The sequence below is a fragment of the Octodon degus genome, unplaced genomic scaffold (genome assembly GCF_000260255.1).
Source record: "Octodon degus isolate 3935 unplaced genomic scaffold, OctDeg1.0 scaffold00105, whole genome shotgun sequence".
Lineage (NCBI taxonomy): Eukaryota > Metazoa > Chordata > Mammalia > Rodentia > Octodontidae > Octodon > Octodon degus.
Window position 1 is genome coordinate 662,975 of NW_004524681.1, and position 14,278 is coordinate 677,252.

General features: G+C 46.6%; 1 protein-coding gene across 2 annotated transcripts in view; it reads left to right on the top strand.

Moving 5' to 3' along the window:
• Dnaaf4 (dynein axonemal assembly factor 4) overlaps nt 1-14,278 on the top strand; it is a 35,568-nt gene that overhangs the window by 1,280 nt on the left and 20,010 nt on the right. For both annotated transcript variants that reach the window (XM_023724082.1, XM_023724083.1), the window contains exons 2-4: nt 1,599-1,743; nt 4,302-4,435; nt 13,115-13,343. In XM_023724082.1, the coding sequence (XP_023579850.1) occupies nt 1,599-1,743; nt 4,302-4,435; nt 13,115-13,343 (508 nt within the window). The remainder of the gene's footprint in view (nt 1-1,598; nt 1,744-4,301; nt 4,436-13,114; nt 13,344-14,278) is intronic.

Here is a 14,278-nt window from a genome sequence, read left to right on the forward strand (position 1 = left end):
AGCTGTGAAACTGTCTCATTCATATTTATTTCTCAATAAAAAATTATTTTAAAAAAGACCAAAATAAAAGATTGGTAAAAGGAAACAAGGCGATAGATCTCTGCAAACGGTGAGGCGACCAAGAGACGCAGGAGGGGTAGGGGGATGGGATGTAAAAAACATTTCAGATGCTAGTTTACCACCTACCATAATGAATGTGATCAATCAGTGTATGTCACAAACATGAACTTAATAAAATAATGGGAAAATAGAACCTAAGTCGGAGGGTGAGTGGGTGGGTAGGGCAAGGGAAATAAAAGAATCAAGGTACGTTAAGCACATGTGGCCGCCACTTAATATGAACATAAAGCTCATGCATTGCAAATATGTGTTAATAAAATAAATCTTAGAAATAAAGTATGAGATCAAAAAACAAAACCAAATGAATTCCAACTGCTCATAATCCCAGAATTTGGGGGTTGAGGCAGGAAGATTTTGAGTTTAAAGCTGGGCTACATAAGTAAGGTCCTGTTGTCCTGTCTCAAAGAAAAAAAAAAGCCGGATGTGGTGGTCCATGCGTGTAATTCCAGCACTTTGGTGGCTGAGGCAGGAGGGTTGTTGTCAGTAGGCCAGCCTGGGCTACAAAATGAGCTCAAGGCCAACTGAACTGCAGACCCTGTCTCAAAAAAGACCAAAAAAAAAAAAAAAAAACTTTTGGAAAGTCTAGGCTCAGGTTTCACCTGATAGTGCCAAGCTGGAGGAGAAGGGGAAGGAAAACAGGGTTCACCAGACTCAGTAAGCAGCCCCTTCAAAAGCACGTGAGTTGGTAAAAGTGAGTGTTTACCCGTGGAGGCTTTGGTGAGCACAGAGGTTCTCCTGAGTGCCTTGCCTGAGCTATCTTCAGTGTGTCTTCAGACAATACAAAAAGGAGCAGATGGGCCAGCGAAATAGCTCAGCAGACTGAAGGCCTGCTTAGGCAAGCTCTGGGACCAGGTTTGATCCCCGGCACCACGTGCAGCACCAGCCCTGAGTCTCTGTCTCAAAAAAAGTTTGGGAGTGTAGCTCATTGTGAAGGTCCTGAGTTCAATGCCTGAGTTCAGCACCACAAACTTAAATAAATAAATTTAATAGAAAGGGAATTCCACGCAGGGTATATCACATCCTCGGTCCACAACTGTTACAAGATCAGAGATTACTTGTGTCCAGGCCTGCCTCATGTGTGGCTTTTTTGGCACTTTGTCTCACTATGTAGCCCAGGCTGCCTTGAACTCAAGGAAGTTCTGTTTCAGCCTGAGTGCTGGGATAAGAGGCAGTGCAAAATGTTGCTACCTAGAGGGGCCTCAAAGAAGGCTATCTTGGAATCGCCTTCCTTTCCTATTTTTTCTTTTCTTCTCCCCCTCCTGTCTTCTTGCTCCCTCCCTCTACCTCTCCCTTCCCTTTCCTCTCTTCCTCTTTCTTTCTTGTATAGCCCAGGCTGGCCTCAAACTCACAGAGACCCTCCTGCCTCAGCCTCCCAAGTGCTGGGGTCACAGGTGTGTGCCACCGTGCCCAGGCACACATTTCTTTTAATGGCTGTCTTTAATTTGTGTGATTAACTAACTGCTTTTTATCCTGAACAGGTCAATTTCCCCCCATATCTATTTGAGGCATTCCTCTATGCTCCCATAGATGACGGGAGCAGCAAAGCAAAGATTGGAAATGATGCTATTGTCTTCACCTTATATAAAAAAGAAGCAGTCATGTGGGAGGCGCTTTCCATGTCAGGTGGTAGGTTTTTTTAATTAAAATATGTTCAAAAGTAAAATATGTTCAGATTAAAACGTGTGCTTGAGAGTGTCAGGGAAAAGTGAACCCAAACAAAGGGGTGAGATTTGAAGGTTCACGTGGACCCTCTTAATGTGGGACAGTGAGGGCGGGTGTGTAAGCTGCCTGGGGCGGTTGGGGTTTAGGGAGGACAACGCGATGGTGAGCATCTGTATCAGAGCTGGCTAGGCTGTGGGCCCGACTTCTGGGCTCTTGTCCTGTGAGGAGAATGAGTGCCAGTAGGGTGAAGACAGCCCATCTAGTCCCAACGACTCAGGAGGCTGAGGCAGGAGGATCATCTGAGCCTGGGTGTTGGAGGCAGCCTGGGGAATAGAAGAGAAAATTTTGTTAGTTGTTCAGGAAGTCCAGTGGCAAGAGAAACACTGAAACAACACCCAGGATTTGGAGACAGGTTTATTTTATGTTGACAGGGCTGATAGGGATTCCATCCATCACCAAATAAGCAGGCCCTGCTCTTTGGTATTGGAAGCCTCATATTTGCAAGCAAGAAGTACAGAGCAGAGTATTTGGCAGTTATTGATTGGTTACATCTAAACTCTTTTTTTTATTATTTTTAGGGAAGGGTCTGCAGGATATTCAGGGTCTCACTACTAGATCAGACTTCTAGTGATTCTCCTGTTTACAGCCTCCCAAGTGCAGCACCATGCCCAGTCTCAATTTCAGTCTCAGCATGCCCTGGGGGTGGGGCTGGCATGGCAGCCCCAGGATCAAACCCCAGCCCCTGAGCCTTTATCTACTGAGGTATTTGACCGGCCCTTTTTTATTTTTTTAAGCTATTATGTTTTGCTTTTGCTATTTGGTAGTGTTTCACTACACAGCTTGGACTTGCAATAACCTCCTGTTTCAGCCTGCCAGTGCTGGGATTGCAGGTATGCACCACTCTGCCTAGTCTCTGTGGTTGGCTCAGTGGACCCACGTGCAGGGTGGGCTCTGCCTGTGGTGCAGGGGATTGAGCCCCTGTCCGCTGCACTTGCTAAGGAGGTGCTTCAATTCATTATTACTGATTGGCCTAAAAGAAACTACATCATATATGTTGCAAGTATGCAAATTCAAACTCTGGGAAAGCTGGGTGTTATGGGAAACAAGTGCTTGAGATAGCGTATGGGCTCAGGTCTGGGGGCTAGATGAAGGAAGCGCACCCCTGATGTGGGTGGAGGGCCGGAAGGCCGACTGTGCAGGAGGGCAGACAGTTTAGCTCTGAAGTGTTAGCTCTGCTTTCCTCTTTGGCGGGGAAACGTGTGGCAGCTGGGGGGGGGGGTGCTTAGGGTCCAGGCCCAAGCAGCCTGGAGGGGCTAAGAGAAGGCCTCTGCTTGCGTCACAGAGCAGCGACTGCCCAGCAGCATGTCCCAAACCCCTTCCCTACAGCATCCACCTGAGGTGAGTGGCTCTTTGGGAGCCACTTGCATAAGTCCCGGGCAGCACAGGAGGACGCAGAAGGGGTGTGGCTCTGTGAGGCAGCTGAAGTAACTGCTCTGCCAGAAGGTCTGTCATGTGCAGAAGGCCAGAGCCTGTGCTGGCCACAGTTCATCCCTCCCCACCACCCTCCTCCTGCCTCCTCCACTGGCAAGCCCTCCAGGTTTTCTACCCACTGCCCTCTACCCAACACTAGACCTTCTCCCGGGGGTCCAACTATTTACTTCCCTTAGTAGTGGATCACAGGCTGTGGTTTGAGCCACAATGAATCCAGACACCTCTAGCCCTGGGAGGCTGAGGCAGGAGGCTCACAAATTTGGGCCCAGCCCTGGCAGCTCAATGACTTAGTGAGACCCTGCCTCAAAAACAAAAAAGGGGGAGGATGTGGCCCAGGGCATAGCTCAGGGTTCAGTCCCCACTGCCAAAACCAAATGTTCTGGACGTAATGTGCCCCAGTTCTTCCTGGAGTGACGCCTTCCTTTCCATATGCACAAGTTGCCACGCTGCTTAGCCCTGGGGATTGAGCTCAGGACTTTTTCATAGAACTACCTACCCATTCCTTTTAAAATTATACTTTTTTAGTTTGAAACAGGGTCTCATTGAGCTACTAAGTTGCCTTGACTGGGCTCAAACTTGCAGTCTTCCTGCCTCAGCTTCCCGGAATGCACCACCACCCCACCCATAGCACCATGCTATGTTTTGACCAATCCGTTCAGGTGAGCTCCACCAGTCTTCTTGTAGGAGACCTTACAAGGACGATTTATTGTAACAAGCTTACTGGCAGACAGCCCTCATTTCCCAACAGAGGAGGGTGAATGTGTTCTCATGCCCTCGCCTCCCATCCTGTCCTTCTTTCTCCTCATTCCCCCTTCCCTGTGGCTCTCTCCCGGCTCATCCCCCCTTCTTCGTTTTCATTATGATTACGGTAATTGCTGATCTTTCAGTGTTAGCTTCTTGGCCACTTCCATACTAGAACTATGTTTTTACCTTTATGAAGCTGCATCAAAAGAGACCTCATCATAGCCCACGTGGTGAGTGGTTGTCTCCTAAGTCAGACCAGTTCATCACAATCCCTTATATTGTAGCTGACAAAGAGACGATGCAGAGAATAAGAGAAAAATCTATTTTACAAGCACAAGAGAGAGCAAAGGACGCTACAGAAGCGAAAGCTACAGCAAGACGGGAAGATCAAAAATACACATTGAATGTCATGATGAAGGTAAGTGCAGGTTGCTGGAAAGCCTTCTAAGGATAATGGTAAGAGATTTGAAGATAGTTCTAGCCACTGCCGCACTCAGCGTGTGGCTGTAGGACTTACTGCTGGGCCACAGGCTGCTTACTGCCCACCTGAAAATCTGTATGAAAGTTAAGAGTGTAAAAGTCGGACAGTAAGGGCCGGGGAGATGGCTCAGTGGAGTAAGTGCTTCCCTGGCAAGCACAAGGGCCTGAGTGCCATCCCTGCTTCCAAAAAACCAAAAAAAGTTGGACCGTAAGCCAGGCCTGGTGCTATGCATTGGACTCCTAGCTATCCTGGAGGCTGAGGCAGGAAGATCACTTGAGCCTGGACAGCCTGGTCAGTGTAATGGGATCCCATCTCATAAAGTTGCTATGGTGTATTTTACTTCTTTTTAATCTTAAGATAACAGACATAATTGTTTAAAGCAAAAAATAAACGTGAAATACTAGATAATGATCAGTATCTTTTTAACTGGTTGAGACTTTCAGGTGAGGGATTTAATCAGCAATATATATGTATATATAGTATGAGCAGAATATATTTATTGAGAGAAAGAAAGCTCCTGTCCAAGAGAGGGACAGGAGGGGGGCCCGAGCGGGTAGTTCCCTCAGCAGTATATTTTTGAGATGTAATTCATGAAGAAAAAAAATCCAGATAGCTCAATGGGTGAAAGTGCCTGCAAGCAGGCACAGGGGCTGGGGTTTGATCCCCAAGCCTGCCATGCTGGCTCCGTACCTGGGGTGTGCTGATATGGCAATTGAGACTGGGCATGGTGGCGCACACCTGTAATCCCAGCACTTGGGAGGCTGTAAACGGGAGAATCACTATGAGTGCGATCTAGTAGTGAGACCCTGAACACCCTGTAGACCCTTGTCTAAAATACAGGAAAAAAAAAAATAATAATATATATATATATGTTTATATATTTATATAATTCATGTGCCATACAATTGAGCCATTAGAATATATATCTGTTCAGAAGAAAAAAAGCAGAGTTAGTTCATTACACAAATTAAAGATACAGCCACTAAGAGAAATATGTGCCTGGGTGTGACGGCACACACCTGTGATCCCAGCACTTGGGAGGCTGAGGCGGGAGGATCACCGTAAGTTTGAGGCCAGCCTGGGTTACAGAAGAAAGTATAAGGCCAGCCTGAACTACATGGAGAGATTTGTCTTTAAAAAAATTTCAAAATCTAATGTAAAATGTGTAACTCAGCGGCTTTTAATTACTCGGTGTTGTGCAAACTTCATCAAGGTCATTTTAGGTCATTTTCCTCACCCTCAGAAGAAACTCAGTGCCTTAAGAGTCAGTGCTAGGCTGCAGAGATAGCTCAGTCCTGAGTTCAATCCCCAGTATCGCAGGAAAAAAAAAAAAGAGGCAGTATCTGCTTCCTTGATGCCTAATCCCAGGCGAGTTCTAACCTATCACTTTCCCTATTCTGCATAATTTTTACAAATTTTTTTTTTTTTTTAATGGAACCAGGGATTGAACTCAGGCCCTTGCACTTGCCAGGGAAGTGCTTATTCTACTGAGCCATCTCCCCGGCCCTAGCTTTTTATTTTTTCTTTTTACAAAGGATTTTTTTTTTTTTTTGTATTATAGGAATGATGTATTTGAAGAAATATTACAACATGTAAAAACTACATAAAGTGTTAATTTCCACTTTACAAAAATTTTTTAAGATCAACAGTTCCCAGTTGCTGAGATCTCTGCTGCTTGCATCTCCTGTGCCTGGCTGTGAAGCACAACTTGAGCTCGACTCGTGGTCCTGTCCTTAGGAGCTGGACTCAGGACCACCTGGCTGGCCTCCCTTTTAGTTTTGATGAAGATGTCCACTTTGATTTTATTATCATGACTCTCAGCCTTTTGATTTTCATTATTATCTGTTCTTTTTGTATTTTTTAGGGACAGGTCTACAGGGCATTCAGGGTCTCACTACTAGATCAGACTCAGCGATCCTCCTGTTCATAGCCTCCAAAGTGCTGGAGTTACAGGCCTGTGCCACCACGCCCAGTCTCAATTGCCGTCTCAGTGTGCCCCAGCAGTGGGGCTGGCACAGCAGGCCCGGGGTCAAATCCCAGCCCCTGTGCCTACTTGCGGGCGCTTTAATCCACTGAGCTATTTGGCTGGCCCTTGAAAATTTTTTTAAAAAGCAGGATAATGTAAAATATATGGTAACAGGTAAACATTTCTTGAACTAAAGATTTTGCTGTATTATTTTGGTTGAATTGTTTTTTAGGAGAGGTTTATTTTTGTGTTTGGTGCTGAGGACTGAACCCAGGACTTCAAGTTTGCTAGGAAAGCATTCTACCACTGAGCCAAATCCCCAGCTCCTCTTGAACTAAAGGAATAGTTAAATAATGGTACATGTACATGTGCTGTATTGGTAAGTACAACATGACTACAAGATTGACTGGCAGGCAACAATACTTGCTATCCCACAAAATTTTTCACCAGCTGATGAACGAATGCCTAATTTTGGTATTTGCTAAGGAGGTTTAGGGGCAATCATGTATAAAATATGAGGGCTGGCCATATAGCTCAGCAGATTAAAGTGCCTGCAAGCAGGGGCAGGGGCAGGGGTTCAATCCCGGGCCTGCCATGCCAGCCCTGCCCCCAGGGCTTGCTGAGACAGCAATTGAGAGTGGGGTTGGTGGCTCATGCCTGTAATCCCAGTTCTTGGGAGGCTGTAAACAGGAGAATCACTACAAGTCCGATCTAGTAATGAGACCCTGAACATCCTGCAGACCCTTTGGTGTTACTATAAGGCCTTGCTGTCTAAGGAGTGTAATTGTGAGCCAAAATAAACCTCTTCTCTTGTGGGCATCAGCTGCTGTGGCCAGCAGTGAGGAAAATGACTAAGACAACTTCCTGTTAAACAGGAAGATCCTCTCTGTTTAACACTCAAGCTAAAAGAAGTGGTCCTCTTCTTTTAGCTTGTAACTGCCTAACCTTTTTTTTTTTTTTTTGGTATTTTTAGGGAAGGGTCTACGGTGTTCAGGGTCTCACTACTAGATCAGACTTGTAGTGATCCTCCTGTTTACAGCCTTCCAAGAGCTGAGATTACAGGTACACCCCACCACACCCAGTCTCAATTGTCATCTCAGTGTGCTATGGAGGCGGGGCTGGCATGGCAGGCCTGGGGATCGAACCCCCAGCCTCTGTGCCTGCTTTCAGGTGCCTTAGTCCACTGAGCTATTTGCCTGGCCCCCTAACCTCTTTTCTGTTCTCTCTCTCTCTCTGTAATACTGAGAATGAACTAGGTTCAATGCTCTACCACTGAGCTACATCCTCTGTACTTCATTTTTTATTTTTTTATTTTTTGGTGGAACCGGGGATTGAACTCAGGTCCTTGCGCTTGCCAGGGAAGCACTTATTCCACTGAGCCATCTCCCCGGCCCCTCATTTTTTATTTTGAGACTGGATCTAAGCTGCCCTTGCTGGACCCAAACTTGAATCCTCCTGCCTCAGCCTCCAGACTCACTGGGGCCACGGGTGCACCCCACCAATGCAGCCATCACTTCCCTCTTGTCAGCATGTAAATGCTCGTTCATTGCTACATGCAGGACCTTCTCCTCCTGTCTTGTTGGCAGCTCATGGTGCTTCTCTAGATTTAGAACTGTAACCTACTTAGGTAGCAGAAGTCCTGCCCCCCAGCCTAGCCAGTGTACTGCAGTCTGTTGGTTACCTAGGTAACAGTTTCTGTTCCCAGTGCTGGTTGCTTCTGTCTCTTAGCAGTTGTGATGCATAGCTGATCACTGTGGTGTGTGTCATGTAAGCCAGTCCCCAGTGGATAAGCTGTTTTGTTTTTGGTTTTTTTTCTTTTTTCTTTTTTTTTGCGGAACCGGGGATTGAACTCAGGTCCTTGTGCTTGCCAGGAAAGAGCTTATTCCACTGAGCCATCTCCCTGGCCCTGGATAAGCTGTTTTGCCTCTGCACTTCCTGCTTGCCTGTCTCAGAGAAGCCTGATACCATCAGAGATTGGGGCTTGATATTCTGGGGATGATCCTAATCAGTTCCCGTCAATGGAAAATATATCTGCTTCCAAATTCTGGGTAGCGTTGTGGTGTTTCTGCTTGCTGTGTCACTTAATTTAAGCCTCATGGATACATTAGTCTGATTTTTTTTTTTTTTAAATTTTCTGCAAAGCTTTATTCCGGAGGGGCTCAGTCCTTCTTGGTAGCTGCCTTCCTCATGGCAGCCCAGCACGTTGCTCAGCTCCTCACGCTTCCTCTTGTCATGGATGTGCATCCCCAGCTTTTTTCTTGATGAGCCTGAGGGTGTGTTTGTCCTTGGAGACCTTGAGCAGCTCTGTGGCAAGACTCTTGTAGGGGGCGAAGCCACGCACCTCCCAGATCATGTGCAACACGAACTTGGTGTGTTTGGTGAGACGTCCGTGGAGGTGGCTGTGCCTCGGTTTGCTTACATTCTTAGTCACCTTGTGGTCCCTGTTGAGGCCCACGGCCATGGGATAGCGGAGGCCCATGGCTGCTCTTCTTCAATGGTTGCTGTGCTAGAAGGCTAGTCTGATATTCTTAACAAAATACCTGAAGCTAGGTAACATTATAAAGAAAATAAGTTTATTTGGCCAGCGTTTGGGCTGAGTGTAGTGGGCCTTGGGAAGGGGCTGTGTGGGCAGCAGAGCAGAAGCCACTTGTGGGAGCAGAGGTCCCGTTGAAGATGGGAAGCCAAGAGTTCTGGGGTCCCAGCCAAACCATCTCCTGTCCTTCTGGAGGCAGTGCCTGCAAGACTCCTCACTAGAGCATACTACTGTCTGCTCAGCCCTAGGGTGGACCCAGGCTCTTAACACCATGCTCCAAACCCAGCCTTTTAAAATTTATTTTTACTTTTTAAGGCAGGTTCTCCCTAATTTGCTAAACTTCTCAGGCTGGGTTGAACTTTAGTTCCTCCTGCCTCAGCCTCCCAGGGTTCTGGGATTACAGGTATGCACCAGGATGCCTGGGTTAGGCCATACCTTGTAGGCCCTGCCATCTACACCACAGCCTAGGGGACTCAGTCCCTGACACAGGGCCCATGGGGACAAGCCACACCCATACCACAGCAGTTACCTGGGGAATACAAGAGGGCCCCATTCAATAATATCCTGTGAGCTTGGCATAGTGGAACACACCTTCAGTCCCAGCACTCAGGAACCTGAGGCAGGAGGATCATTGTGAGCTTTGGGATCAGCCTGGGCTACATAATGAGTTCAAGGCCAGCCTGGACAACAGAGTGAGACCCTGTCTCAAAACAACAACAAAATCCTGTGAAATTTAAAGTTAATATCTGGGCCAGGGAGATAGCTCAGTAGAAGAAGCACTTGCCTGGCAAACGCAATGGCTTGAGTTCAATCCCCGCTTCTGCCTAAGTAAATAAATAAGTAAATAAAGTCAGTGTCTCCCAGTTCAATTGGAAAAACAGTCTTCATAAAGAGTTGTTTGGATTTGGGGGAGAAGCAGTGTCTCTCTCTGTAGTGCAAGCTGGCCCGAGTGCTGAATGACAGGCGTGTGCTACCATGCCTGGCCACAGAAGAGGAACTGAAGGAGTGTTAAGAGTACTAGACTGTGATGGGGCCAGGATGCAGCTCAGCAGTGGAGTGCCTGCCTGGGGACTGCGAGGAGGTGAGATCGATTCCCAGTACCAAAAGAGATTCCAGGCTGTGTAGAGGAAGCCCCGAGCCTAAGCTGGGGTTACAGACCACCTCAGTGCAGCTTTCATGCCTCCGCAGTCCATGTCCTGATGTGACACAACCTCTGGCTCCAGCGTTCTAGTTCTTGAATCATTCCAGATGTGTTCCTAAATATAGGCTGGGCCGTGATCCATGCTGTAATCACCAGGACTCAGAAGGCTGAGGCCCAGCTGGAGCAATTTAGTGGGACCCTCCTCGAAAAGACGAAAGGCGCCTAGGAGTGTGTCTTGATAGTAGAACGCTGCCCAGCACAGGTAAGGTCCTGGGTTCAATTTCCAGCACCACAAAAATATCAAGTAATTTAAATCTGTGCTGGTCAAACTTGAGTCGAGTTTAAGCTTGTATTGTCAGTCATAGCTCAGTGAGTTGTGTGTGGCCAGAGGTGGCTGTATTGGGCAGCACAGGACATGGTGGTCACTGCAGAAAACGCCTTGCCATGGGAAGGCCAGGCGTGGTCGGCTCGGTAGCCCTGCTCGAGACAGCACCTTACAGTCTGTGGGTATGTGCCTTTTCCGGGGACAGTGCTGACCACCAGAGCACACACGGTGGCAGCAGGACTGGAGCTCAGCTCTCTCCATCAGAGACCAACTGCCTTATCCTGTCTACATCTACTCCACATCTCCTCAGATGGGGTGGGCACAGCTCCAGCCCCATGCTAGGGAGCCCTGAGCTAGAGGCAAGCAGACATGTGCGTACATCCCAGGGAAAGACATGTAGCTTTGGAGGAATGACCCTGAGAATCTGAAAGTCCTCTTTTCACCAAGTGGTACTCAGGACCTATCGATGGTTAATGGTAGGCTTGGGACTAAACCCTGTGTTCCATGACCTCCACGTCAGGGTGCGCTCCTAATACATGTACCTTCCCCCTTTCAATTAATGAATGATCTTTGGTACTGTGCATTGAGCTTAGGTCCTCATGTATCCTAAGAAAGCACTGACAGTGCTCTACCACTGAGCCACACGCTGCTATTCTAGTTTCCTAAGACAAGGTCTCCCTAAGTTGCCCAAGCTGGCCTGAACTTGTTCCTCCTGCCACAGACTTCCCAGGAGCAAGAAGTGCAGGTATGCACCACCACACATTGTCACTTTTTTTTTTTTTTTTTTCCTGGCAGTAGGAACTGACCCCGGCCCCTTTGTACTGAGCAACATCACCAGGCTCTTTCTGGTCAGAGTCCAGCTAAGTTGCTTGAGATGGTCTTGAACTCATGATCTTTCTGCTGCAGCCTCCCTGAGTCCTGTAATTATTGGCATGTAGCACCACACCTAGCTCATGTTATCTCTTTATTCCTGACCATTGCTACAGATGTGATAGCAAGCCCTTAGATGTTTGTAGCACTAGGGAGGCTGAGGCATGAGGATCACAAGTTTGAGAAAAGCTGGTGGTCACACTGAATTCAAGCCTAGCATGGACTGCACAGTGAGATCCTGTCTCATAAAAAGTTAGATGTAATAATATTTAACTAATAGATTCTGTCTGTCTGTCTGTCTGTCTGTCTCTCTCTCTCGCTCTCTCTCTCTCTTTCTCTCTGTTATGGCTGTGTCTAGATGTCTCCCACAAAAGAGTCACATGGAGAGAAAACATTCTCTCAGGCTTTCACAGAGAGCAAATTGGTTAAGCAATGGTCATGACTCATTCTCATGGCTGACACTGACAAAGGTTCTACAAAGTGCGTTACAGGATAAATCCTGAGGGTACTTGACTGACCTTGTCAGATACAAAATTACTTTTCTTGTTATATAGGTCTTGCTTTATCTTGGTCTTAACCATCCAGCAGAAAAGTATAAAAAAGAGGTATATAAAGTAAAGCCATGGGGCCGAGGAGATGGCTCAGTGGAATAAGCACTTTCCTGGTAAGCACAAGGGCCTGAGTTCAAATCCCGGTTCCGCAAAAAAAAATAAAAAAAAAAAATAAAGTAAAGCCATATTAATATGATGAGCTGTAAAAGACTCAAGTCAATAACTTCTGAGGATGACCCACTAATATTATAGACGCTCGGTGGCCTGTCTAGCAAGACAGTGTTGGGTGGTTTTGCTGAATTCAAACACCTATAGTATTTAGATGCCAATAGAATATCCACCTCTGACAGGACTAAACAACAACAACAAAATGGATTCAAAGGAAAGATCATTATGTATTTATATATACACAAAATGTTAGGATACAGCTACTTTCACTTAATTCAATGAGAAGAAAGAGGCGTACTAATAGTGTTTGGACAGGATATCCTGTCTGCTTCTTGTACTATGGATAACCACTAAGAAGATACCAATGTACAATGTATCGATTACCGAAACTGTCCTATTAATCAGCTTTGAAACCGTCTCATTCATATTTGTTTCTCAACAAAATTAAAATAAAAAAAAAAAGATGTCTCCCACAGCCTCCTGAGTCCAGGGAGATAGGTCAGTGGCATAAACACCTGCCTGGCAAGTGTAAGGTTTTTAGTTCTATCCTCAATACAAAAACAAAAACAACAGCAAAACAAAAAGAAAAGAACTCTGGAACCCAAAGCCTCATGCAATTGTAGGTGAGGGTTTTCAAAGCTGGCTGGTTCTAGTGTGTGTGAAGCTGGGATTGACTCGAGGTGCAGTGCTAGGCTCAAGGGCACTAGAATGAAGGGTGTGAGTGCTGCCTGAAGTAGCCTGGAGGTGACACAAGGGTTCCTTGCTTGCTGCTTTGCTGCCTTCTGCCCTCCATGAATGGCTGCCCTTTGCCAAGCCACCTGCCTTGGAGCCAGCCAACAATGGACTAAAACCTCCAGACACTGTGAGCTAAATAAACCTTTCCCCGGTTCCTTTGGCTGTCAGGTATTTTGTCTTAACAGAGGGAAAAAAAAAAAAAAAAAAAGTAAGACAGTGCTGGACTGAGAGCCTTGTGTGTCTGAGGCAAGCATCTGGCTACCTCATCTTTAAAGAAATGTTGCTGTTTTTATGTTTTAAATAATTTGGTCATTGTGATTTTTACAGATTGAAGAAGCAGAGAGGAAAAAAATAGAAGATCTGAAGGAAAATGAGCGGAGAAAAGTAACTAAAGAACTGGAAGCCTGGAAGGAATGTCAGAGAAACGCTGGGGGACACAAGGGAGCTCAGGGAGAAGAGAAAGGAGGCCGTGAGGAAAAGCCCTTTGAAGAAAGAAAACAATTAAAACATCAGAGACTTACTGGAAGCTGGACATCCAGACACAGTGCTGCAAAAGGTACAATGATGAAGTCAGTGCTTTCTGGCAAAATGGAGCCAGGTGCGCACTCACTGTCTGTCTTGGGGAGTCTCGGCACATTGCTCACTGTTTTGACCTACTGAGGTTAGAAGTGCAGCCCAGAGACTAAGAGAAACCAACGTCCATCTTCTTTTAGGGAGTAGTGAGCTTTTCCATGACAGTGAGCAAGGGTCAGTGTCGCCATTGCATGTGCATGTGTGCGTGTGAAAGCGTGCTGTATGGTTTGTGTCTGGATGGCCCCCACAGCCTCAGTCAGCCGCGGGGCGGGCTTCAGGGCGGCTGAGTCTAAGGTGCAATGCTGGGTTTGAGGATGTTTCAGCTCACTGGTTGGTTGTTCAAGACCGTCTCAAGCAACTTAACAGGACTCTGACCAGAAAAAGCCTGGTGATGTAGCTCACCACAGAGGGGCCAGGGTCAATTCCCAGGGTCAGAAAAAAGCCATTAGATGTTGGCAGCACTAGGGAGGCTGAGACAGGAGGATCACAAGTTTGAGGCCAGCGGCCATACTGAATTCAAGCTTAGCATGGACTATACCGTGAGACCCTGTCTCAAAAAGTTAGATGTACCAATATTTAACTACTATAATAGATGCATTTCTCTGTGATTGACACTGCCCGTATCCCAGCCGCCTGGATAGAGTATAAACAGGGCAGAAAGACACTTTAAGGTGGGCTGTTGATTGTGCTGTTTTCTGCTTTCTGAGGACTGATTCTGTCCTGCATTGCCTACCTATAAAGCCAGTCATGGACTGAAAGCTCTATAGACTGTGAGCTAGATAAGCCCTTCCTCCCTTAATTTTAGGTGTCAGGTATTTTGTCGCAGTAATGAGAAAAGTAGCTAAAATAGTGCTTAACTCTGTTCCAAACAGACTTGGAGTGGACTAGCAGTCAGGAGCATTTCTTTGTTGTTTTAGA